Source organism: Barbatula barbatula (genome assembly GCF_947034865.1).
Source record: "Barbatula barbatula genome assembly, chromosome: 18".
Taxonomy (NCBI): domain Eukaryota; kingdom Metazoa; phylum Chordata; class Actinopteri; order Cypriniformes; family Nemacheilidae; genus Barbatula; species Barbatula barbatula.
In genome coordinates, this window is record NC_136781.1 from 8,031,012 (window position 1) to 8,057,243 (window position 26,232).

At 37.9% G+C, this 26,232-nt stretch overlaps 3 protein-coding genes across 8 annotated transcripts; 2 read left to right on the plus strand and 1 right to left on the minus strand.

Moving 5' to 3' along the window:
• The first annotated feature begins 1,131 nt into the window (after window positions 1-1,131).
• On the plus strand, window positions 1,132-4,177 carry sil1 (SIL1 nucleotide exchange factor). 2 transcript variants are annotated; one of them, XM_079479903.1, is made up of 10 exons: window positions 1,132-1,212; window positions 1,304-1,513; window positions 1,626-1,755; window positions 1,881-1,986; window positions 2,224-2,326; window positions 2,404-2,589; window positions 2,678-2,799; window positions 2,882-2,978; window positions 3,101-3,265; window positions 3,389-4,177. In XM_079479903.1, the coding sequence occupies exons 2-10, from the start codon at window positions 1,409-1,411 to the stop codon at window positions 3,755-3,757; spliced, it is 1,383 nt and encodes a 460-aa protein (XP_079336029.1). In that variant the 5' UTR covers window positions 1,132-1,212; window positions 1,304-1,408; the 3' UTR covers window positions 3,758-4,177. The 2 variants fall into 2 exon arrangements, with proteins under 2 accessions (XP_079336029.1, XP_079336030.1); XM_079479904.1 differs by having other exon boundaries at window positions 1,174-1,513; window positions 3,389-4,053.
• On the minus strand, window positions 4,130-6,586 carry LOC306907644 (serine protease inhibitor Kazal-type 1). Its single transcript, XM_079479911.1, has 5 exons — window positions 6,107-6,586; window positions 5,793-5,950; window positions 4,924-4,946; window positions 4,693-4,802; window positions 4,130-4,396 (listed from the first exon to the last, which is right to left on the minus strand). Exons 2-5 carry the CDS (start codon window positions 5,836-5,838, stop codon window positions 4,312-4,314), a joined length of 264 nt encoding a protein of 87 aa, XP_079336037.1. The 5' UTR covers window positions 5,839-5,950; window positions 6,107-6,586; the 3' UTR covers window positions 4,130-4,311.
• On the plus strand, window positions 6,576-26,232 carry csnk1a1 (casein kinase 1, alpha 1; the record flags this gene model as incomplete). 5 transcript variants are annotated; one of them, XM_079479905.1, is made up of 11 exons in its annotated part: window positions 6,867-7,605; window positions 7,924-8,030; window positions 11,675-11,801; window positions 11,942-12,040; window positions 15,747-15,830; window positions 17,997-18,136; window positions 18,526-18,604; window positions 19,908-19,982; window positions 20,435-20,541; window positions 20,757-20,905; window positions 24,421-26,232. In XM_079479905.1, the coding sequence occupies exons 1-11, from the start codon at window positions 7,483-7,485 to the stop codon at window positions 24,426-24,428; spliced, it is 1,098 nt and encodes a 365-aa protein (XP_079336031.1). In that variant the 5' UTR covers window positions 6,867-7,482. The 5 variants fall into 5 exon arrangements, with proteins under 5 accessions (XP_079336035.1, XP_079336034.1, XP_079336031.1 ...); XM_079479907.1 differs by having other exon boundaries at window positions 6,915-7,605; window positions 20,757-20,869; XM_079479909.1 differs by lacking the exon at window positions 15,747-15,830 and having other exon boundaries at window positions 6,576-7,605; window positions 20,757-20,869.

The window sequence follows — 26,232 nt, forward strand, 5'->3', positions numbered from 1 at the left end:
AGCAGCAATAACAATCTATTCAAATATAATTTGACGACGTGTGTTATTCACATCAGACAAACATAGTGGAAGTAACTTTAAAGTTTACAAGAGTAAAAGTTCACCGGCCACTTTCTTGCATGTATTTCGGGAGAAACTGATGACAGACAAAACTCTCTGAACTGCGTCGCAAAGAAACATGGTGGCACCTGTCTCACGTATAGATCAAGATTATTTATAAATGACCAAACACACACAATTACACATTTTTGAGAATCGGAATATCAGATAGTTGATGACGTCGTAAGCAAGTTTGTGAATACTTTTAAATAAAAAAGGAAATTAAGGCGATCTGTCATAAGGTATGGCTGCGGTGTGTCACGTGACAAATATGACGCGTCGCCATGGAAACATTAAGGGGTAATCATTACTAGTCTACATGGAGTCTATATTAAAAGAACATTAGATATGAGACCCTGAGAAAAATATAACCTGGAACCGAAGTGCCAAAATAACATCACATCGGCATATTAATTGTAACGGAACAAACTTTCGCGGCAATATTTAAATGTTTTTTTTTACAGATTTCAAAATGGCACTTCTATATCTTTTCTATTTTTGTAATTAGTAGTGCACAGCTGCACTTTTATTTTCTCTATTTTTTTATTTCATGAAAGTTATTATGACACAGCTTCACTTTTATTTTCTTTATTTTAGAACTTTCTGTTACTTGATGTATATTTGTATTTTAGAAACAACTTGTTACTCTGATACTACTTTTTAGTTCAATAAATTCGAACATGTCAAGCTTGTTGCGCATTTCATTAACATTGTGTTGGGGCGATGGGGGCAGGTGGAGCTTGAAAATTCCCCCTTGTCTAAAGTGGGGAATGACCAAAAAAGTTTGAGAACCACTGAATTAAATATTGTGATAAAGTACTGTAATTTATATATGTTCTTTTCAGATGTACAGTATGTTAGATATTTACAAATGTTCAGTTTGCAATGCTGTGTAGAGCAAAATAGTAAAGCTGACATGCAATTTCAAGCAGTTCTTGCACCACTGCATTTAAAAGGCGTTTCAGTTTCTAGCCAATCCCCGCGTCCAAATGGAATGACGTTCTTCAAAAACATACTTGCACTGATTTGATTGGTTCACGTATCAGATGAACGGCGGAAGTGTACGTATTCCTGGTTGATTCTTGTAGATGGATGACACATGCTTGAATTCAGGTAGGTATTAACTAAATGAAATAAACATTGTTTATATCATGGGGCAGAATGAGTAATCTCGTCACTAACCGATTGACGTTCTTTGTTCCAGAATGGACTTTTATATTCAGATGGTCTCTTTTAAATAATGGACGTGTTTATAAATAACTTGAATTAGGGTTTACCACGTTATTTGCCACTGTCTCTGTCCGATATAATGGCGACTATACGTACAATGCAAAATAAGAGGAGTAGCACACTTGGGCTGGTAATAGCCCTCTGGCTTGTCAGTCTTCAACTCGTATGTGCCCAAAATATGAAGGTAAGATTCGTTATCTGCTAAATGTAAATGTTATTAGGATGTTGTACACCTTTGTATTTTTTTTGTGTCTGTGTGTTAAACTTTAATTACATTATATTTGATGGTTGTACAGTCCTCAACAGCATTAAGCATCAAAGATAGCACCGATGATCTAAACGATGTTGAAGAGACACAGTCATACGCGGATGATGAAGACCTAGAGGTGTTTAGACCCACAGACAAGTGGCAAACTCTCAAACCAGGTGGCTACTTTACCATGGAGTGTTTATCTTTAGTAAATAGTATGGTGAATCACTGCTGTTGCTTATTGTAATGATGAACAGATCTCTGCCAAACGTTATTGACTTTATTGAACTTAATGTTTTAGATCAAGCAGTTCCAGCAGGCTCTCATGTCAGACTGAATCTTCAGACAGGACAAAAAGAGGTCAAGCTGGGAGAGGAGAGTCTTAAATACCGGAGAGATGGAAATAGGTGTGGTAGTAAAATGAATTGAATCAATTATTGAGTGTATGTGGCAGATACATTGTTGTTTTACTGTACATAAGCATTTACAGTTATGCATTTGGCAGACGCTTTTATCCAAAGTGAGTATACATTTGTTTCTAAGTATGTGCAATCCCCTGGGATTGAACCCACAACCTGGGTATTGTTAGCGCCACGCTCTTACCACTGAGCTACATTTATTTTTCGTTTATCTGTGTGTGGCAGGCAAGGAATGAACACGAATAACCCTTCATTCACTGCTCAAGAGTTGAAAGAAGCTCTGAAAAAGCTTAAAGAAGGAACGGATGATTCTGAAGGCAGTAAACAAGTATGATAATTTCAACACATTCCTAACCACTTATTTTGTGGCTTAGTAGGATCTTTAATTGTAAGGTTTGCTTCTAGGAAGATGCGGTGAGGGCCCGTTTTAAACCTATCGAAGAGTTGAAAAAAGACATGGAAGCACTGGACATGCTGGTGGAGACAGACATTCAAGTTATGAGGAGACTTTTAAACCAATTCAATAGCACTAACAGCACAATTGAAGAAAAGATCACTGCTCTTTTTGACTTGGAGTACCTCGTGCACCAGGTAATGCCTTAATTGTCAACATTTTTTAAATCCTTTATTATTCTCTTTGAGAATTTAGATAACACGTTTCTCTTTTATTGTCTCGCAGGTTGATAATGCCCAAAACCTGGTGTCGATGGGAGGAATGCAACTGGTTATACATGCTTTAAACAGTACAGACATTCGTCTCCAGGAAAGTGCTGCCTTTGTGCTCGGATCTGCTGTTTCAAGGTGACTACTGTTAATGCAGTCAAAACAACTATTTACGCTGTTGTAATCCATCCAATTTTTCTCACTATCTACATTTTTACAGTAACCCATCTGTGCAAGTTCATGCGGTGGAAGGCGGTGCATTACAGAAGCTGCTGACATTGCTTGCCACTCAGCGACCAATGACGGTTAAAAAAAAGGTAAAGAAACCTAATAAAAACCATGCATTTCACAGCTGGTATTAAATAGGCATTGTTATATTTATGCCTAAACGTAGATTATTAAACCAATGACTAAATTCTGACTATTTGTTCTGATACAGGTGTTATTTGCAGTGGCCTCCCTGATGCGTCACTTCCCGTTCGCTCAAGGCCATTTCTTGAAGCTTGGTGGTGTGCAGATGCTCAGTGAATTATTTCAAACACCAGGGGCAGAGGCCCTACGTTTGAGAATCATCACAATCCTCTATGATATGATCATCGAGAAGGTCAGTGTTTGTTTTTTGTAACAACTCTTTATATCTTTACTAATCTTACTTAGAATTTTAAAGATTTTGCGCCGTGAATCATGTTTTTTAACTACATTCTTAAAAGTCCCTTTTATCTTGTAGGAGCTGATAACGCAGGTGGGCTTGGACCTTATACCAGATTCCTCTCACCAAGAACGTTTACAACAATATGCTGAAGTCTCCCTCTTGCCCGTGTTGGAAGAGCAGGGGTGGTGCCGCCTCGTGCCTGAACTTTTAGCTTCTCCTGAGCATGACTGGAGAGAGAAAGCTCTTCGCGCTCTGCTTGCTATGATGGCTCATTGTCAGAGCCAGTTTAAGCAGCACCCCACACTGACCACTTCACTTACTGAACTGCAAAATCAGTACAAAGAACTAGTCCTCACAGAGCAGGACGTAGGGGAGCAGGATGGGTACTTTGGGGAGATCTTGGCCCTTGTGGATTCTATTGTGGTTAAAATGCAACAGTTGTAGAATGCTTTTTTTCTTAATAAAATACCCTTGAATGATGACTTGTTTAGGTTACTCAATTTAAAATTTTCTTTCACCATGAAAACGACCAAAAACTCATACCTACTCATCATGTAGATATCTAGAACTTTAAAATGTAAAAGAAAATAATGATATATTGTATTATGTTATATATTATATTAGATATGTAAGTGAAACAGTAAACAGCTTACCATAGCTTGGTGCTATGATGTGTAATATTAACATAGTAGAAAACATTGCTACAACTGGCTCTGAAAATAAATGATTCAGTAATTATGCTCCTCTTCCTCTGTGTTTGGAAAACAAGTTCACAACAGCATGGAATGTACTAAAAAAATCTTAACATAAATGCAATAGGTTTGAAAATGTAGATTTTAATCAATAATTACATTACAAAATTACAGATATGCTTGATTGATTTATTTCGTGGCATTACATGTAGGTATTCATAAAGTTCCATTGGTGTATAACCTTAGAGATGTACTGGCTAAATATGACAGAACATCATGCTAAACTGTCACATTGCTTTAATATCCTTACTGGGAAGGCACGTCAGATGGAACAGGTTCGAGAGGCTTACATTCTCCCTTTTGCATTATTCTGATATTCTGGCTACGTCGCCTAAACAAAAAAACAAGCATTCATTAGAAGCAACACAAATGCTGTTTGCATTGCTGGGAATAGTGTTAAAAATATCAGAATGGTTATAGATATTAGTTTCCCCCATTAAAATAAAAACAATCATCAGTCTGTTTAGCAAAACTTGGTGTGTTTATACGTTAATGATTCAAAGCTGACATCTGGACCCATCTTGGATTTTCCCACACTACCTGCCTTCATCTTATCAAAACAACATTTACATTGCATAGATATTTTAATCCATCAATTTACGTAAAAGCTAAATTTAGCCGACTTACTTGTTCTCCATGCACAGAATGCACTCAGTAGGGTATGTGATGTTGTCTTCTCCACACACTGGATTGTATTCACGAGTACACAGTCCATTATTCTCTGGGTCACAGACGGCCTATTATAAAGATATTAGAGAGATTTTCTAATTCAACTCACACTTCATAACACATTACTGCCATTATTCTTGATTATAATAAGCAATAGTAATATTGACAGCAACAATTTCCATAACCCACCTCTCTGGGCTCTGCCGCTGCCACTGTACAAACAAAAACAATGGAATACATGATGAGAATAATGAACCAGGAAAGGTAGTAATACTTTTCTTGTTAAAAACCGAAACAGGGTTTAGATAAATATGCTGCTAGACAAGTTGTCTGTTTGCATGTTGACCTTAAGGAAATAAATTATTTTGTATGTCTTTAGACTGATGCAACAGATTGATATTCATGATTCTTATCAACAAGTTTTGTCCCAAAGCAGTTTTTAAGATTATTTCAAGAATTATACATTTTTTATGTTGCTTTTGGTATTCGGGGGAAATGTTTTACAGACATTTAGAAAAGATCTAGTCCTTTTGTCAAGTTTGATGTTTGAAGTTTCTGTACACAAAAAAACTGGTCTGAAGGCTCTTAGACTCTTCATATCAGTTCTCATGTTTCAGAAATTTTATAAGGTTTTATTTATAGATTTTCCATTTTAAATGGACATTTTTAACTAAACAACAAAATCAAATATCAAAGCGGTATCTTGACTTTTTTTCCCAGTGTCCTATGAGAGAAACCATGGATCTCTATAACAAGGACCTATTCTAACATATCACAAAATGGGTCAGCCTGGGGTTAGTAAATATAGTCTGGCTCTGAAAACAAAGGCATTGGCTGTTACCTTCCCATGTTTAAAAATTCAGGAAAGCAAATAACTCTAAAAGTCAACATCAAAAAGTTAAACAAAACTCTATGGGTCCTACATCTTCAACGTCCAACGATGTTAACTAATGACACAATTTTGGCTACATAAGATGGATTTGAATAATAGAATTATAATAATTCACATGTGTATGTTTAATTTGTTAAGCATAATTCATGACAATTTTAATACTTACCAGAGTAAATGAGAACAGAAACGCAGATCAGGATAGCCAATTTCATGGTCTTGTTCGTTGTATGCGTGCGTGTTCAAGTGTGAAACTCAGCAGGTGATCTGAGCTCTGTAGTCATGTAGATTTTGGAATTACACTCCTCCCCCCTTTATGTCCTCTACCTACTTAAAAAAAAGAACTTGACTGGTGACATTCATAATGGTCCCACAAACAATGACATTTGTGTTGTGGTTTTTCCATATTGTGGAGGCAACAGTTAACAATGAACATTCACAACCAAATCATTACGACTTGTTAACCCTTAAAACCTTACTGACCTTCAACTCAAACCTTCACGTTGAACCAATACATAGTAAATAAAAAAACAAGAAACACTGAGAGATAATGATCAAAACAGGATGTTCCTGGCTTATTATGAAAATGTTTTTTCAAGGTCCCATTTTACAAACATATTGTCAACACAGCAACTACCATCTGGGTTTTGAAAAAGGAGATGCATCATTGCCTATAATTGTTTTGAATTGAAATCTGCTTGGTTTGATTAGGCTGCTTTGTTTTAATGATGTCTCCTAAAAATATAGGGTTGTCTCTGTCTTCTTTTGTGGTTTTATTTCATGTTTAAATCTTATGTAATCCATGTCATGAGTCGGCGGGATATTATGTCATCATAAATCAATAAAGCTTGACTAGTGAAACAGAAGAAAAACTATAATTATATGAATTTATACGGAAAAGCTTAGCCAAGGCAGAATCCTATCACTTCACTAGGTGGCATCAATGTACCATGGCGCGCACATGTCATCAACGCGCGTTACCGACTAAACCATCGCGAGACACGTAAATTCGGTAGAAACTACTTTCATGGTCATGTAAATGTAACTGGGATTCTGTGAAACTCTAACTAAATTCTTCAGAGGCTTTATTGGTTTCGATTATTCTGATTACGTATCTCCGATTTGCTATCATTTTTGTGTGTTGATTTAGGAGTGTTTTTTATAAAGAAGCTCCCTTCATTTAAAAGGACAAAAGTGGTGCACTGACCCAACTATAAACACCCCCCCGCCCTCGAGTTTCACTGTGCGCGTTTCCGCAGCCCCGCTGACATCACGCATGAACCCCTCCTCTGCCCGCGGCAGCGCGCTTTAGCGCGGTCTCGTTTCTCTGTTCAGCTCAGCAGACTCTGTTCACGCTGAGGCGGACAAGATGGCGAAGTGAGTGGGTTGCGCTTTGAGAAGAAAGCAGCGACTCACTAAATTTCTTCAACGCTTAAACATCGGTCGCCTTGATGTTCGTTCGACCAAGGGGGAAAGTACATCGTTAAGAAGAAAAATCGTCCCTCAGAGCGAGGGGATTTGACGAGAGCGTCGAGGACATCGACTCCGTGTCCTTAAAGGCTAAGCTGCTAGTCAGCTATTCGGGGAACTGCTCAACAGAAAAAAAGCCACATCCCCAGGGGAAATAGTCTTGTTTTTTTACTTAAATGTCAAGACGTCAATTCTCCCATTGAAACAAATGTCCGCTATCATCTCAGTTTCGTCGCTGTGAGCTACTAAGGACACCGCTAGCGAAGAAGATATATTTTTGAGCTAGCTAACGTTAGCATTGTTTCTACGGGACTCGATCTTCAGGAGAGAAACCCCCCTAAACCTCACCCTTTCGCTCACTTTCAGATAATTTCTCGGATATTTAGGACATGGCCAGCAGCAGTGGCTCTAAAGCCGAATTTATAGTCGGTGGGAAATATAAGCTTGTTCGAAAAATCGGATCTGGATCCTTTGGTGACATTTATCTGGCAATCAACATCACAAATGGAGAGGTAAGGTTTAATTCTTATGCTGAATTGGGTATGGTTGATTTTTTTTAGCTCCCGTTAAACACATTCTGGAGATTACAAAACAAATTATTGCAGCCTATATAGTCGCCATCTCCTCGAAGGTTTATCTTATGTAATATTTGTATATTGAGATGACTACATTAATCCTTAAGGGGGCCAGTTTCATTGTTTGCTGATGTAAGAGATCGATGTATTACATATAGGATTTGTGTAAACCTGTAACAATTAGTTTGTTTCCAGACTTAAATGTCGTTTGTGTGGTACAGATTAATAACGAAATGGTTGTTTTAATATTCTCAGGAGGTAGCCGTGAAATTGGAGTCACAGAAAGCCAGACACCCTCAACTCCTTTATGAAAGCAAGTTGTACAAAATTCTCCAGGGTGGAGTCGGGATCCCACACATCAGGTCAGTACAGATTAATAAGTATGATGTTAAATTAAAGTTTGATTGCATGACATTTTGTCGTGGGGTGTTGTGTTAGCTGAACGAGATTTGTCTGGCTGGGTTGGATGAGAAGATCTAATGCAACGGGTCGGGGACAAAGTACGCAGCCATAAACGTACAATTCTCGTTAGGTCTTCGGATTATTGGACCCCACAACCAGTTTAAACATCTGTACATCGATCAAGTGTAATGTATACAGTGAAATAGCCGAGAAGCTAACTAGCCTTATCATTTTCGCTAGCGCTTCTTTATCGAAGAGAGATAGTAAAATATATTTGAATCCATTAACTTTTCTTATAAAAATCTAATACTGTTTAGTGAGAGGCATTTGGATTTGGTCATAAATTGCGTGTTTGTGTGCTAGTGAGTAATGAGTTAGACGTGAGTGGGAAATGGCCGCTGCTCTTTTGTTGTGTTTGTTCAACATGTCCTCCCTCTCGATCAGAAAATGGCGGATGAGAGGAAACAAGTTTCAGGGCCTAGTGAGACCGCTTCTGTGTTCTCAAGGTGACTGAGCCAAATGAGATCTGTTATACATAAGAAAAACGTCTTTTAAGATTCCTGTGTGTAATGCCATGTATATTTTTATTCTCGGTTATGACTCATTTAGTGAGATGCTGCCACTAGTCGTTTTAAAACGCAGTGTTTCTTGTTGGATTAAAACAGGTCAGGATTAAACTGTAGGGTTTGTCTTATTTGTTAAGGTTGGGATTGTCATTGAAGGTACATGACACACCTTAGGCGTCACGTGTTTTATAAACGATTGCAAAAGTCTTTCTCGGGTTAAAGTTAATTGGTGGTTGCGGTGAGAAGTTATCGTTTAACATGCTTAAATTTAATAACAGCTTTCATTTTTAAGTTTGTTTTGTTTTGTGTAAAATCTTGTAGTTTGGACAATGTTAAGTACATTTGTAATTATTGGCTTTGTGCTTAAACGTTATTCCATTGCAGTTAGTATCTGTTGTCCAAGATGTTTTGTGCCTATCAATTGACATTGAATAAATCTTGGAAAACCTGAGAGATTAATGTTGTTTTATATATTTTGTATTTACCGTGGTTTAATCTACTCCCATTGCAGAATGCTTTTGGTTGTTTTTATTCTATGCCATTTCATGCTGACAGCAGTTTGGCAAATAATAGATCTGAACCATTCTACATAGTTAGTTAACCCGGTGTGGTTGTTGTTAAATAATCTAACAACACATTATAGAGTGTTATAATATAACGTTGTTATATAAAGTTGTGACTTTAACTTAAGCAGGCAGCAGGCTTATTAACCACCTTAAAGGGACGGTTCACCCAAAAATGAAAACATTTACTTAACCTCAGGTTGTTTCAAACCGGTTTTAATTTCTTTGTTCTGCTAAACAAAGATATTTGTAAGAATTGTAGGCAATATACATTTTTGTGACGTCATCCACTACCATAGTATGAAAATAATACTGTTTTATTTTTTTGCTCTGTTGAACATAGAGTGAGGTATTTTAAAGAATTTAGGTTAACGAACAGTTCAGTGCACCTTTGTCTACAATTATATTTTTCCTACAATGGCAGTCAATGATGTCAGAGAATTGAAAATTGCTAACATTCTTCCAAATATCTTTCTCTGTGTTAATCTGAACAAAGTAATTGAAGGCATGAAATGACATAAGGCTGAATAAATGATGACAGAATCATTTTTTTTGGGTGAAGTATCACTTTAAGGTCTAATGACAGCGTGCAAGTCTGAAATCCTTTGAATGAACGTCACATTGAATTGTCGTTATACTAAATTAAAGTTCCCATCAGAAAGAATGTGCAAAGTCTTGTTTCAGTAACAAGGTGTACTACAGCTTGGATTACCTGCCACACAACAGCTGTCTTTCAAACAGCTCCCTTGTTCAGTAGTCAGGGCACTCATCAGGGTGTCAGCCATTTTAAGTGTGTCTCAATATCAAAATCCTTTCAGTGCACAAAACCATTTGTTCCCTTAAATTGGCCACAATGCAACGCAAAAATCGATCGTTGCTTCCTAGTTTAATTAAAACCAGCTGTGAAGTATCAACGCGCTTAAGCAGTCAACGTCACATGAAAATAACTGAACAGTGTCCCCATGTGAAGTGAGCCAGTGCCCGAACCTGTGCACACGATATAATGATTCACGACCTTGGCAGCTGATCCACACACATGGACGATCTCGCTCCCTAAACCACTCATTGCTTTAGCTAATGAAAGAAAAGAGCTTTCTGTGCTTTTCAAGGTCTTTTATGTAATCTCAATCATTGGAAAGCGTTTCCATGCTTCATTTTATAAAAATGCATTGTATGTGTTGGAAGTTGCAGCGTAGGGAAAATCTTCAGCCGTATTGTAGCTTCACTGCTGTTTTGTTTAGCCTTTCCTTCAGTTTTTGCTTTGATAAGAGGAAATGAGCATCCCACAGCGAGGCCTGTAGTTTCCGTAAACAAGAGATTACTGCTGCCATTGAGTTCTGTAACCATTTTAGGAATGTCGGGTGTTAGTTGAGGAATCTAAGTTGCAGTGTTAAGCTAAAAAAGTTGGTTTAAACTAGTGAGACATTGATTATTAGTGAATACTAATGACGTTTCGAATGTTCGATTCTTTTCTGTGGTTTGTTTTTGATCAATGCGATCAAATACATTTCAGAAACAAACTCGAAAAAGCTTTGATTAATTCTAAAGAATTAAACCGTTGTCATTGGCATTACATTGTCTGCTAATTCCATCTGAAAATCAAGCTTGACAGTTATAACTGGGAAATAATGTTATCACCAGTTCTTATAAGTGGCTATTACTGCTGATATATGGTTGGAGTTTGGGAGTGTGTTTGCAGTTCAATGTACACTTCTTATTGTTGTTGGTTTGCAGGCACAGATGTCTGAACACACTCGTCTACTGCTGCACCTTTTCTCCACAATACCTCTTTGTTTGGGAGTCTCTTGCACGGTGGTTGCTTGGCGACTGCTGTAGCAATGTGTTAGCTAAATGTGGGGATCTTTTGAACCTCCACCTGCTTGGTTGTGTGTATGTAAATCCGGTGGCCTAAAGTTTATAAAAGCTACGCGGCTCCTTATTTATAAACTGTACTTATGTTTTGGTTAATATAACTTTTTTGATTATGATGGAATAGCCTTGCAAGTGGTTTGATGCAAGAATTTAATGCTGCATATTGGTGGTGTTTTAATACTTTTTGAAGTTCAAATATTAGGTGTGCAGTAATTACAAAATGATAGCGTACTTAAATGGGGCAGTGTAACGAACAAAGAGTCACAACCTTCCTCAGCGAAAACTAAGCGTATGGATTCTACACAGATATGTCACCAGGCTGGATATATTGGATGTCGTTGTCTGTAGGGTGTTCCACTTAACTCACTTCCTTAATCTAAAAGATTGATGTTTTTGCATTTTTTCAGCTAAATTCAATTTACGGCAGTTTAAACTGATCAAACTTAATCTCATAATGTAAACATGTCATGCACCAGTGAAGTTATTGAATGTAGACTCGATAGCTTTTTTTAGGAAGTCACAGCTCAGTTTATTATACAAAAAAGGTTTTTGTAATCGACATGCAATCTTTGGTGCTGATCGAAGTGTAATGCTGTTTTTCAGGTGGTATGGCCAAGAAAAGGACTATAATGTCCTAGTGATGGACCTACTTGGGCCAAGCCTGGAAGATCTCTTTAACTTCTGTTCTCGCAGATTCACAATGAAAACTGTTCTAATGCTTGCAGATCAGGTAAGATTGCGCCTTCGTTTTTTTAAAAATAAGGATTCCTTTAAAAATTAATAGGAGGGTTTTGATTAGTTGTATTCTATTAACCTTATTATTGAAGTGTGTTGTGGCCTGAACTTTGAATCATTACTTTGCTTTCACAGATGATTAGCAGAATCGAGTATGTGCATACAAAAAACTTCATCCACAGAGATATCAAGCCAGACAACTTTTTAATGGGTATTGGCCGTCATTGTAATAAGGTAAACTTCTTACCATTTCCTTTTTTTAATGAATGACAATCAAAGTTATCCTTTATCCTGTGACAAGTGACAAGGCCGTTCGGCTGTAAATCACTAAATGGAGTTAGTTAATCTGCAGATCTATTTGATTTCCGGTTCCCTCGAGGTAGGAGAGATGTCATGACTTATGGCTAAAACCACCCTCTTTTATTCATTAAATGCCCTTTTCTCATGGATAAACACTGTCTTCAGAGCCTGTTACGTTGGATGTTGCTTTGCTTATTTAAGATGGTTGGGTTGTACAAAGAATATTTTGTGGTAAATCTAAGGACCTGGTATTTAAACTACTACAGGGTTTCCGTGGGGTCCCAAAAAGTAAAAACAATTCTTAAATTTCAAAATCTCAATTTTAGTCCTTAAAAAGTTTTTAATTCAATGAAGTATTGTGTTCTAGTTCTTAAATAATTTTAAACGGGTCTTAATTTTCCTACGGCCATGTAACGCTACCTCTAATGCTCATTGAAATGCTTCCATTAGATTCTATGGTGTTGTAGTAGTTCTTTTTTTACAAACAGGTACATTTCAATGAGCGTTAGGTGCATAACGACTACAAATGAGACCACATGCAACGTAGATTTCAGCTTCATTTTATTGGCGTGAGTTTCTTTCACATTGTACCACAGACATAAAACAGATTTTATTTAGCAGTGGTTAAACGGATCACTGTTGATCCGTGATTCGTATGGGACTCGAGGTTCGGAATGCATGTGACCTGCGGGTTAATGAGGAAATTCAAACAAATGATGAAAGACGTTTAAAGGCGTACTGTGAGTTCGGTATAAAAACGCATTTCCACATATTTGGTGGGGTTGACACGCAATTTGATCATGTCTGCATATAAGCGATCCATAATAATGCTATGACCGAGCACACAAAAACTTAATTGTGCTAGTTTTGATGAGCTGATCGATCATAATACTGTAACGCATTTGAAAAGAAAGATCCGCAGCTGTAAGTATGTGTGTGTACGTTACTGTGAACAAAAAGTTGAAGCTACTGAAACCGTAAAGCTTTCATCGGTCATATACAGATGTTTACTCTCACTGCACATTAGGGCCAAACCCATTAGTTAAACAATTGTCTGTCTCTTTAAAAAAACATAAATTAGAGTGGAAGTTTTAGAAGTTTCTCTGTATCAGGACTTAATCTGCTGCAATCTGTGCAACGTTCACTTCACATTCACTTCTGAAAACTGCCCATATTTAATATGAGTGTGGTAAGAGTTAAACTTTTAAGTAGTTATGAATGGCAAGTTTCTGCAAGTATATTTTCGAAACATGTTTTGTAAATCTTAATGGTATTCTCCCCACACACATTCTCAGAAGCATATGATGTAAACACTATTTATTCATTTACTAGGGTTGAATGTAAAAGGGCTTTGAAAGGTAAATGAAAATCAAAGTTCGTTTTATCCTGAATTTTTTGCTGATCCAAAAAGATAATCTGAATCGTCACACAAAGTCTGTGATATGATCTGAACTACGTTTTGTGGTCATGGCTTGAAATAACGGAGTTTATGGCTTTGTTTAAGCCAGTTGCTAACAACTACTGCTTTGTATGCAAGAAAGCAATCGATCTGGGAATGTTGGGTGTGGGCGGTTTTATGTTGTGATACAGGGCTTCAATTTCATTCTGAAAAAGGTCTTAAAAAGTCTTAAATTTGACTTTGTGAAACCTGCAGAAACCCTGTACTAGCTTTCATTAGACCCAGTGTTTACAGCTTAACATATTGGTCGTTTTGCAATCATCTGATGGTTTGGTTGTGTACATCTGTGGACATGGATTAGTATGCCTTTCACGTCTCACAAATGGAACTTGTGCATGATATGTGACCTGTGGTTGTTTGTTTTTATTTTAATTTCTTTCTCCCTCCGACCGAGAAGCATTTGAAGTGCTTTGCACTGTTTTATCTCTATTCAAATGTATAGAAGTTGCCTGATTTTTATTTTGTTTCAGATAATTCGTAATTCTGAGCCCTTGCAGACAGGCAACATTTGGCAAAGTTAAAGCATGATGTGCAAATAACAATGACCTCCCAGTACAAGCTCTGGTTATCTCGTCTAACAGTTTTGCAAAAGAAAACTAAACATTCGGTTGAAGCCTGTGCTACCATTTTTGGCGGTGCTTTCTGGAATAAATGTTTACCATTGTGTGTCTGTGTGAATGCCAGCCTTAAGCTTTTTTTTTACACATACATGTGAAATTCACTTTTTTTTTACTAAAACTTTGGATGCACAAGCTCAGCTTTTGGATATGTAGGTTTTGACATCCACTCTGGAAAATCTTAGATTAGAAATGCAGTTGAACTGTGAGAAGATTTAGCTATTGCTTTGCATTGATCCCATTTGTCCCAACAGTTTCGTTGTGGAGTCAAAAGGCCTCTCCACTCACATTATTCACTGCTTTTTGCTTACCTTCTAACATTTCTCATACGATCATAACCACTCTTAATCCAACTCCCAGTACACTTTCATGAAGAACACCCATAGCTTGGGAAAGACTAAAGCATGTGGTCCTGTCTTGACCAAGAATAATGAAGGCCAACAGGTGACATGAAAATCGGTCCATGTGTTTAAAAATGGTAGCATTTGAGTGTGATTTGTAAATGCAGTGATTTTTTTAGCAGTACCTCTTAAGCAAATCCAGATTCAAAAGCAAAACATGCTCATCAGTATTCCTGCACATAAGATCTAAGTTATAAGATAAAAATAATTCCCACCACATACTTGACTTAATCCTGCACTCGCCAAACAGTTGTTCTGCCGCATTGTGTATAACTGTGCTCTGCACCATTGTAAACTAATAGCTTGTTTTGTTACTTTATCCTGAGCTGCTCTATTGAATCTCTAATGTCCCTTTCATAGAAGCTGTCCCATCTTGTCTTTTGTATCTAAACTAAAACTGATTTGCAGTAACATGCTGGTTAAGTCATGCACCTCTTAAACTTCATGCTTTTTTAGTTCTTCAGAGCTTCATCCTTACCTGATTTGGCCTCTACACATGCCAGAGTATTCTAGCCTCTTCCTTACTGTGGTCCGATGCTATTTTTAATCTTTCTCTCTTCATAGAATCACATGACATTTAAAGGGGTGGGGCTGGGTTTTGGTTGGTGGCTTTTGTTCTTAAAGTTTCTCATGTCAAATTTTTCAAACAGGTGCCTATTGCGAAGAATGGTTTGCCCTGTCTTAACCCTAGTTGTGCCATTTGTCTCCGTTACTCTTTGGTTAGACAATTGGTTAATCACTGAATGGCACAGCTAGTGTTAAATGCTGTGGACTATTTATTGAAGAAGCCATTGCGAAGTCAAAAAAGAGAATCAGGCTTGGGTAAAATTGGTATATACAAGATTAACCCTTGGGTCAGAGGTGCCATGTATAGCTTGCCAAAAAATCAATGAAGCAGGCAGGCCCTGCATTTGGTCTAAAAAAACTGTTGACTAGTATCCGAGCGTAGGCTTATGGGAAGATCTCTGCCATTAGCAGAGCCTTCTTTGACTTTTAGCTAGGATGCTTGCTGGTGGATGAAGGATTGCCATAGGCTGTCTCTTCCCCTACTTCTGCTCTTCCTCACGTTCTTTTTCTGAGCCTTGGTGTTGCCTGTCTGCGCTGGCCTTGTGCGGTTGTCAGCAATACTGTTTGATGCACTGCACCCTCTATTGTCTGTTCAGTGTTTAGAATCTCCAGTGGGGAAGAGGAAAAGAAGCTTGGCTGTTAGTTCTTCTCAGGACCCATCTTTCTCAGGATTAAACCAGGTCTGAACCCACAACCACCTCCTAATAATCCCCCAAAATTATTTTTTCTTGCGTTTTGTTTTTCCATTTTTTGTTTTTTTATTATTTTGAACAATAACCATTAACGTTTGTTGGCATCAAACCAGACACACATGCTAAACAGAAATAGATTAATTTCTAATCCAAATTACAGGCATCTTTGTACAGGGGGACAAAGGTCATGGCACTTTGCGAGTGAATGTTAAATTTGTACTCCTAGTTCTAAAATAGTTCTCAGTCCTCATGTGTTTTAAAAGGGTACATGATGATTTTCATGTTTATTGCCAAATTTATGGTTAACGTGAATTCTCTTAAATTGTGGAGATATTTCAGTTAACAATATTCCCAACATGCAGCCAATTGCACAACAGAGCCACATGTACGTTGTGCTGTGGCTTCGATGGGATATATATTTTAAACACTTGATCTATGAGCTCTTGCTAGAATATTGAACGTGTTGTATTGAGATGTGCTTGTTTACTAATGACCTGTATTTTTCTGACACTCAGGTGTGAAGGAATCTCAATGTTTGTTTAATTTCGACAAATACGTGGGGGGTATTAACTAGTAAAATCAGTATGTTATCGGTTGTTTGTACCAGTTCGAATATTGACATGCAGTTAAAATGATAACATGTCATGTTGCTATGGGCTTTGATGGCCAAAAACGCATACCTTATGTTTCAGATTGAATAATTTCAAGTCTGTTTAAAGCGGACATAACACAGGCAGTTTCTTCCAAGCTCATATTAATCTTGAGTACCTATAAACTAGTACTGCATACATCGTATCTTAGAAGAGTCTTTAGTTTTATCAGATTTACGAAGGACCGATACAGCTGTGATTATTTCCAAAAATAGACAACGCCTGCCGGGGGGTGCGTGACTACAGCACAAGCACACAATACTTCATCGCATTATCCCTGCATAACTGTTGATTTGCTAAAAGTTCCTGTTGTTTCAATAATGCAAGCATGCGTCGTTTGCCAACAAAACAGACAAGTTACACATACCGCATGCGGTTCATGTCCGGCATCTTTTAGTGATGGGACCGCTCGATCGATCAATTTCAAACGATCTCCAAATCCAGCATAATATCCTCCGTTTGTATAACTTCTCTCACTGAAATGCAGTATACAAACAAACACAGCTGAACTTCGCGAACGCAGTGCTCGCTCTTTCTCCCGCTCTCCCTGGTTGACGTGTGGGCGGGCTCTTTCATCTTACTCTCGCGGGTTGACCTGTGGGTATGTTTTTCTGGGAGAATTAAGACTAAGAAAAGTTGTTGCGTAAGGGAATTTCATGTTTGAGAACTTTCCGTAAACTATACGAATGCTGGGGGAGTGTAGAGCTAAGAAATACTATGTCACACGTCCAAGTTGACCATGTGAAGCATGAGAAGTTAGCACGTTTAACATTGTAAAGTCCGAATACATGAAACACTGGCACCTACACTTTAAATTGTTGTATTTACGAAACTTTTTAATGGTGTCCTAGGCATATTGTGTACAATTTATTAATACATTTCAAGACTTAAGTTTTAATTTTGGGTGCTCTCTTAGGTGTCATCTTTTTAACACTGTATGTTAAACAGGAAGGGGCTAATAGCGAAGTGGTTCGTAACCAGATCTATGGATTTCTTGTCAGCATTGATTGAAAACGTTTTCCCTGCCTTGAACTCCAAAAGAACCATCTAAATGAAATCTCATGGTCCGTGTGAATAATTTCCTTGATGGGAGGGAATATGTTATAAATCCCTTTGTTGAGTCAAGCTAAAAGTGGCATGGCTGAGTAGATGATTTACAATATGATTACTGCCTCAGTAAAAGCTCAGGGCAAGGCACATTCTGGGACTGTAGCATGTAAGTATGTGGGGCATGTCACAAATTAAAAATATTTCAATGACTGCCTGAGAATGCACTTCTCCACTGGTTGGATAAAGGTAATTTTTCAGTAAGCCTTATTTCTGATGTTGCCTCTCATAACTTTCTTGATGAGTCACCTGGTATATTTCTCAATTCTGAGGTCCAACAGAGAGGCTAGAGTACATGGGGCAGATTGGGGGGGTTGATGTTGTCTGTCTTGTTTCTAGTCAGTTCTTAAAATGAATTGCCAATGTTTGTGTTTCTCTTTTCACTTTGTTTGTATAGTTGTTCCTCATTGACTTTGGTCTGGCCAAGAAATACAGAGACAACCGGACACGACAGCACATACCATACAGAGAAGACAAAAATCTAACAGGCACAGCTCGATATGCCAGCATCAACGCGCACTTGGGCATCGAGCAGAGGTAATAATTTGTAACCAGCGTCTGTTATATGGCCTTTCATCAGCTTATGTTTCCATTGTATTTGGATCATTGGGTTGTATAGTTTTGTCCTTTGCCAATACAAGACTTTGCTGTGCTGAAATTATTAATTTTTATTTAGAAGGAACCTAACTTTAGTATCATGACATCTTGATGTCGAAATCATATAATAAGCATCAGGATTAATAGGCATAATTTCTCCGTTTTCTAAAGGCAATTGGCATGCCAGTGGTCAGCAAGTTAATTTAGGGTTGGTTTACTCAATCACCCTGCTTGGATTCTGCACACTACTGAATCTATTTTGGACATTATCTTTAACGCTTTTAAAAGACCTGCCCTCAGATTTGCTTGTCTATTGTTTTTATTTATAGTCGTCGAGATGACATGGAGTCGCTAGGATATGTGCTGATGTACTTCAACAGAACCAGCTTGCCATGGCAAGGACTGAAGGTAAGCAATCAGTGTTTCTCTTCTCAAATCTATTACATAATTCCCCCCGTGCCTGGGGAAAGAAAAATAAAGGCAACATGAAACAGGCCAGCAGATGATGCCTGAAAAAGTGCTGTAAATCTTCCGGCTGGTTTATTTATGGCCCTTAATACTGTGGGATTGCACTAGTGTTGTCAAAGGTCCCGGTACTTCGGGTCCAAGTTGTTACCTATAAATTTAAAAGTTGGAGGTACCTAATTTTAATAATACCCGGTGCATCCAACGTACCAGGTCAACCGGGTACTTATGTCTGACATGTCAGTCGGAAACTTTTTATTGACACAATAAGATGTGATGAGTGGATATGCATGGCTCCGATCCACAAGAGATGTGCAGTGCTGCGTACAGCTGCCCACAGAAATTCTTCAGATTTAAGGCATATCACGAAGAAAACGAACAGAGTTTTGTGGTGAAAGGAGGAAACATCCGGATTTTTTTGAACGAGTGTAAGCGGTAAGTTTACAAATTCTGTTAGCGGTTGCATTTTGAATGTTGTATCAAATGTTTGCTTAAGTTACATTAAAATCAACGTCCCTGTTTGAGTGTTAATTTGTTAGCGCCAATGCTAATCCAGTTGTGTCCTTAATAACCATTTAAAGCTTTTATAACTATAATGAGGTAAACTAACGGGAGGACATGATGGGGTTTACTGTACTTATTTAAAATAATTGAAATCTCTGTCCTAGAAAACAATAGATGTATGACTTGCAATGTGTATATTGTTAATACCACGAAGTCAGAAAAAATATACTGTTAGGTTTTAAAACCAAATTTAAACAAAAGTTTATGTTGCATTTATTTTCATATATACAGTTACCTTCATGTAAGTAATCTTGTGTAAATGCAGTATAAAAACTGAAGTTTGTTCTAATATGCGTGTATATTCAGTAAATTGCCTTACTGAACTTTATTCTATTTGTCGTTTACAGCAGCAAACTGAGGAGGATGTTCATCAGCATTAGACACCCCAGTGAGCACCCAACAGTTTCGGCAACAATTAACTTGTATACTTCATGTATACAAAATGGCATTGCTTTTTATACATTTATATTAACAATGAGCTTTATTAATAAAATTTTGTTTCAATTAGCATGTTCTGGTGTTTTGCTTTGGTACTGAAATTGGTACAGAGAACCGTGGAATTTTACTGGTATTGGTACAGACTACTGAAATCTTGGTACCTTTACAACACTAGTTTGCAGACTGTGGACCCACCATGTCAGTACCTGACTATTTTGTGCAATATTTATTTTTTCCCCCTCAGGCTGCGACAAAGAAACAGAAGTATGAGAAGATTAGTGAGAAAAAGATGTCGACCCCTGTCGAGGTGTTGTGTAAGGTTTGTGAAACTGTGCATTCTCTCAAACACTGTGAAAATCAACAACCTTGTGCTTTACTGCAGACATGCTTCAGACGTTTTGACATATTGCTGGACTGGCACATCTTACCATTTTCAGATATTACTTATGCATATTTGTTAATTTGTCAACAAATTGTTTTTTATGGTTTGGATAATCTCCAATTCAAGATGCTTAAACACATCTGATCTAAAGTGCATTACTTTCAATTCTTGTTCTAGACAGCATGACTGTGTATTTGCCTGTCAACACTGGACACTATGAACTTATCCTTTATACATTTATAAGAATAATAATAGGAAAAAAATATTTCTTAATATCCTCTATTCCCAAGGAAAGGAGCAGGTCAATCTAACTTGATGTTTCTGAGGTTTTTGCATAGATCTTTCTCATTTAGTCTTTTCATAACATTTTTGTTTGTGTATTTCTCCAGGGCTTTCCAGCAGAGTTTGCCATGTACCTGAACTACTGTCGTGGGTTGCGGTTTGAAGAGGCACCGGACTACATGTACTTGCGTCAGCTTTTCCGCATTCTCTTCAGGTGCTTGCCAATTGTCATATTTAACTGGGAATAAGTGCCAGCAGCACTTGCTTATGACTTGTTTACCAAATGGGCGACACGGAGGTCACAAATCGTGTCAGATTAGGGGGACAGTGGAAGGTCATTTTAACACATTTTAGTTGCAAACTGTTTATTTTTGGTAGCTGCCATGTGTTAATGCATATATGTGCTCACTACCGCTCCGTCTTCCTCAGAACTCTAAACCATCAGTATGACTACACATTTGACTGGACCATGCTGAAGCAGAAGGCAGCACAGCAAGCAGCCTCCTCAGGGGGACAGGGGCAACCGGCACAAACCCCCACAGGCAAGCAAACTGACAAACCCAAGAGTAACATGAAAGGTTAGTAGCAAAACAGCCAAGCGACGTTTTCAGCGCTTAAACAGAGACACCAATTGCTTGCATTTTTGGTAAAAAAAAAGTGGATTTGGAACATTCGCTCCCCCAAAAATTCATGAAATACAAAGAAACGGTGTTAGTTCAAGGATGCACACCCCCTCAAAAGTAAAAAAAAGGAAATTCAATTGGTTTGTTGTGCAAAAGCAAAGACGTCCTTGGGGAATTTGACTACTAACTTTGAACAAAAATGTCTATTCTTCTCTGGGACGAAGGGTTGGCTTTATAGTCTTTCTGTGAATGTCAAATAATCATCCCTTTAATCAACCCTTTTTCAAACGGGATGCTCTATTTGACAGATTTCTACCAATCATTGTTCCTGGATCTAACACTTGTAGTCTTAATTGTAATTGTCTTAAACTCTACTGTACATGGATACGTGGGAGTGATTTCTAACCAAAGACCAAGTAATTTCTATACCTGCTCAATGATTCTTACTGTACTATTCTGTTTTGTGTTGGAAAGTTTTTTGTGTATTTTGTTCAAATGTTCATGTGATCATTCAACTGTAATGTTTTTGATTCTAGACTTGTATCTCTTCTTCAAAAGGAGTAGCCTGTCCTAGATTTGTGGACTGGGATGTTTTCTCTGCATAAAAAGTTGAAACTCCAGCTGGATTTCTGTTGGGGCTTTTGGATGGTCATTTTTTATAAACCTATACATGCTGTTTGCTAAGACCGATCTGTTTACTTACTGTTGATGATTGAAATTGATGTTATTAGGTAAATGCGGTCTGTTTCATACTACATTAGAGATAAGTAGACTTGGTCAGATGGTAGGCTTTAGAGTAGTCTAAATCTGCTGTGCACCTAATGTGGAGTAGGCTTGACACCGTTAAGTGGAAAAGACCCCTCTTCCGCGGTCCTTTTATGCTTTGAAGGGAGACTACAGCAGTATAATCTTTATTACAGACGGGTGTTCGATACTCTTGCAACTATATACATCAATAACTGTATAATTTAATCATTGTCAGTCATTCTAAGGGGACAGAATAAGTGTACTCCTTCATTTCACATTTGTATAGTCAGGTTATGTGGAAAAGTTGGGCCGCTAGATTTTAAACACAGCCTTGGCAGATATTTTTAGGCTGTATGAGTGCATCAATATTAATACCAGCATTAGATGACTAGGATTTTTTAATGTGGCAGTTGCAGCTAGATATTCTTCCCTTAAAAGGATTGTATAAAATAATTGAATATTTGCTGTTGGGCCATGCAGACATTTTTGTCGTTTCGCTAAGCTTCGTAAACTGCTTTGATTTGTTGTTTAGCACGTCATCTTGAAACATTCATAAATGCACTGATAACAAAACTGTCTTCCGGCTTTTCTCTACGTTCATCCCAAATTAAGGCAGAGACCAAGAGAACAACTGCTGTTAAAAGCGGCAAGACTAAGAATAGCACTTGCTGATGAGGTGGTGTTGGCATAATCCTTTGTGCATGCTGTTTTAGTTTGTTTGCACCCCTCCTCTAAAACACAGACTACCTAATGCATCCTGTTTAAAAACATGATTGTTACATTTGGATAGAGGCAGCAATCAAACATTGAATTAATCCATTGATCCAAGATATTTTAGAAAGTCTCTCTCTCTCTTTAAGTCCAGCCGTTGTACAGCCACAGCCAAGAATTTAAGCGGCAAAGCTGAGGAGTGCTTGTAGGAACTTTATTTGCAGGGGATTTGTTGTTGGTTTCTTGGCTACCAGCACAAGTCCACAAGCGCAGACATGGCAAATGTGAGTTTGCTTTGCTTTGTTGTGATATTTGTTCAGAGTGCACTGAATCAGCATATTTTCTCAGCTCAATAAATGCAGATCTTGTCCTCTACGGTTTCAGGCAACGCATCCTCATCTCTTTCTCGCCACTCTGCTCCAAGATCCATTTGTGTCTGCAGAAATGTCAAGGCTGCTGTAGCTATATGAAACCACAGTCGACAAGTAGTAGCGGCTCAAATTTTGGATCAACTTTCCATTGTGGATTAGCTAAAAATGACACAAGTAGTGACATAAATGAGCAGAACCTGATAAACGGCTCTTACTTGTTTGAGGCTTTTGAAACAGGAAACACAAGCTTTATCCATGTAAGGGTTGAGTTTAAACTACTTACTTTTCTTATTTACTTAAAGCGGCCAGATACAGCTGTATGATTATTTCTGAAAACATGCGACTCGTGTGGGGGTGGAGTAGGCGGTACTTAAGCATGTGTGCACATATTGCCAACAGAACACCGACAGCTTCACTTACCATGTGCGTTTCATGTCCGGCGTCGTTTAGGGCTGGGAACGCCGCTCCATCTATCAGTCTAAAACGATCTCCAAATCCAGCGTTATATCCACCGTTTATATAACATTCATCACCCAAATGCAGTGAACAGACAAACATAGCTGAGTTTCGCCAACGTAGCTCTCTCTCTCCTGCACACTAGTGAAAACATGTTCCTTCTCCCACTCTCCTTGGTTGATGCGTGTTGCGTGCTTTTCCGGGAGAATTGTCCAATAAGGGACTAAGAAAGGTTGTTTTGAAATTGATTTTTGTTTGAAAAAAACGTTCCGAAACACGGTGTATGAAGCACAGAAATACTACGTCCTACGCCCCAACTCCTTTTATGAAAAGTTGACCATGTCAAGCATGGCAATCGACAACACGTTTAACATTGTAAATAAGTCAGAATGCAGGAAACACAGTTACACGGCCAATTTAAACTGAGATTAGGAATATCTTTCTTGGAAATGTTGCAACTGCCATGTTAAAATTACTCTTTAGGATTCGATTTGATTCTTTGTACAATTTATCCTGTTTGATTTTGTTTTCTGCTTGCCCCAGGCAAAAGCCGATTGATTTAAAAAAAGGACAAAATCTGAGAGTGCAACATACGTCTCACATCTGGAGATCCTTTTTATGTTGTAAAGGGATTCTGGTGACTTGACATTGTTTGTTATTTGAATAATACTTTATACTACAAACTGAGGCTATGCCTGCAATACTTTCTGGCTACTAGCATAAAGGACTGTAGTATCTATTTAGAGGCGTGGTGTTGTAGTCATGGTTTGGTCATTGAGAACTACTGAGATTATTTGAAGTTAGTGTGCTGTAGTGTTTGTAAAATTGTCAATATAAAAAAGTCTCAAATTCCCTCTAGCCACAGAACAGCGAAGCAGTTTCTAGATACTAGCTGTAATTTAGACTTCATGTAGTGTGATTGTAATCCCACGGCCATTGTAATGATAGTTGATCCTATGAGCCCTCCTGAGTTTGACACGCATGTTTTCCTCCGATTCTCTGCAGCAAGTCTGGACTTTACTGCAGTGAGGGACTGATGACTGTGCACTTTCTCTCTTCCAGGATTGAATAATGCTCTGACTGGTTGGCCACATTGATTACAGTTGCTCAAACCCATTCAGCTCCGTGGTGCTAACTCTTAACCCTCTCCTCTCTATCTCTCCCATCTTTTTCTCTCTCTTGCAGGTTTCTAAGCATTAAGACAATGTAATGAAGCAGAGCAGAGTTGGTCGTAGCAGGATTTGCCTTCCAATCACATCCCGGCATCTAGGATCAAATTCACCAGACCCTGCCAGGCACTGTGGGCAACCTTTTTCCTGTTAAAGAACTTTTGTTCCATATACTATATATGTAATCGGTATATATAGATAACATGCTCTGCATATATCTATATATTGGTATGTATATACTATATTCACACAGAAAGCAGGCTTGGTTTTGGAGTTGGAAGCTGTAGCCTTTTCTATTGTCCTGTTCCTTAAGACTTTTACCCCTCCTGAACTGAACTGTAGAATGTGGTTGACTCACTGGGGATATGTGTGCACATGCCAATATTTTCCAGAGTTTTCTCCTTCAGGAAAGCAGTTTGGGGTCCTCCTTCAGTTTTCGGTTGCCCATAAGAGCAGTTTTGTCCCCGCTACCCCTTCATCTATCGTCACTGAGAGTGTCATGAACCCAGACTGGAGACATCCGAGACATTGTCGTCCTTCAGTTTTTTTCTCAAGCAAAGTTGTTTTAAATGTATCCGAATAATTATAAGGCAAACATTGGATTTTTTCTAAAAAGATGAATACAATTCTGCCTGCTGATGTGCTAGAGAGCTTCTAATGTGAAGATTAAAAAAATACATTCTAGTGACTACTAGTTTTCTCTTTAGAACGCTGCATTAACTATATTGTACTTGGTATTCTGAAGTCTAAAAAATAAATAAAGGAATAAACTCCACAAAAGCATATTCATTACAAATTAGGCATCACTAAACCTGTATGTTAAATGCTTAGATGACAATTGTATGCGTCAATGATCTGGGTTTTTTATGTTTGTTGATTTGAGGAAGGTAAACATTCGTGAGATTACTTGCTATGATAGCCTCCATGTTCTGTTTTGAGAAAAATGTGCTCACTCCACCCTTCCCATTACCATTTTATATGCATATATCTTTTTTTTTAATCAGAAAAAACTATACTTTTTCAGTTTTATAGAGTTGTCTTTCCCTTGTATTGAATTGATAATTTTGTGGAAGGGTTTTTTGTTGCTTCTTCCTGTGGTGAAGCAGATCCTCTTGTAAAATATCTCTGGGACTTTCTCTCTGCAACAAGTTTTTTTTTTTGCTGCTGTTAAGTAGCGATCTTTTGCTCATTTCCTTTTTTTAATGCAACGTGTTGGAGGGTTTCTTTTCTATATAGTTTTGGGTCTTGTGAGGCAAGAGCAGTTGTGTTTGTTTTTTTCCTCAGCCTTTAGCCACAAGAAATGCACACAAGTAACTTGGCTTTTTCCCTAACCTCCAAACTGTCCCTCAGAACCAGCTTTAAATACTTGACAGCTGGGCATTCTATAAAAGTGTAATTTATTCCCTTTTAGCATGTCATAATAAATTAAAATGACTTCTCATAATTGCTGTCCCAGTCTCTGTAATTTTACAAAAACGCATGCAATTGGATCACTAGGTTTATCACCTCCTTTGCCCTATATTCAGGTATTAAGTCACTAGTCATTGCACATTTATTAACCTTCCACACAACCAAACCTTTTTGTTTCTTTTTAAAACTGAATGACATGGCTTTAGAGAGAACGTAAAATGCTTGTGTCTCAAAAAAGGACACGTTGAATAATTTTTGTCGCCAATGTTGAAAGGGACATCTTTGTGGTGAGAGCTAAAGGTGTTGCTGTATTTCAGGAAAGTTGTTCTTGTTGGGGTGGTGGGTAGTACTAAGTGCTCGTGGTGTTTTAAATATCCAGGATTTATATCTGTAAATATTAAAATGGCTTCAAATGGCA

Bases quoted from the DNA above. Each gene is read 5' to 3' on its own strand.
- sil1 (XM_079479903.1), top strand. From the start codon at position 1,409: ATGGCGACTATACGTACAATGCAAAATAAGAGGAGTAGCACACTTGGG. The intron at 1,514-1,625 runs GTAAGATTCGTT...ATGGTTGTACAG, and splicing joins TATGTGCCCAAAATATGAAG to TCCTCAACAGCATTAAGCAT. The intron at 2,800-2,881 runs GTGACTACTGTT...ACATTTTTACAG, and splicing joins CTCGGATCTGCTGTTTCAAG to TAACCCATCTGTGCAAGTTC.
- LOC306907644 (XM_079479911.1), bottom strand. From the start codon at position 5,838: ATGAAATTGGCTATCCTGATCTGCGTTTCTGTTCTCATTTACTCTG. The intron at 4,947-5,792 runs GTAAGTATTAAA...TTGTTTGTACAG, and splicing joins TTCTGTTCTCATTTACTCTG to TGGCAGCGGCAGAGCCCAGA. The intron at 4,397-4,692 runs GTAAGTCGGCTA...TTTTTTGTTTAG, and splicing joins ATTCTGTGCATGGAGAACAA to GCGACGTAGCCAGAATATCA.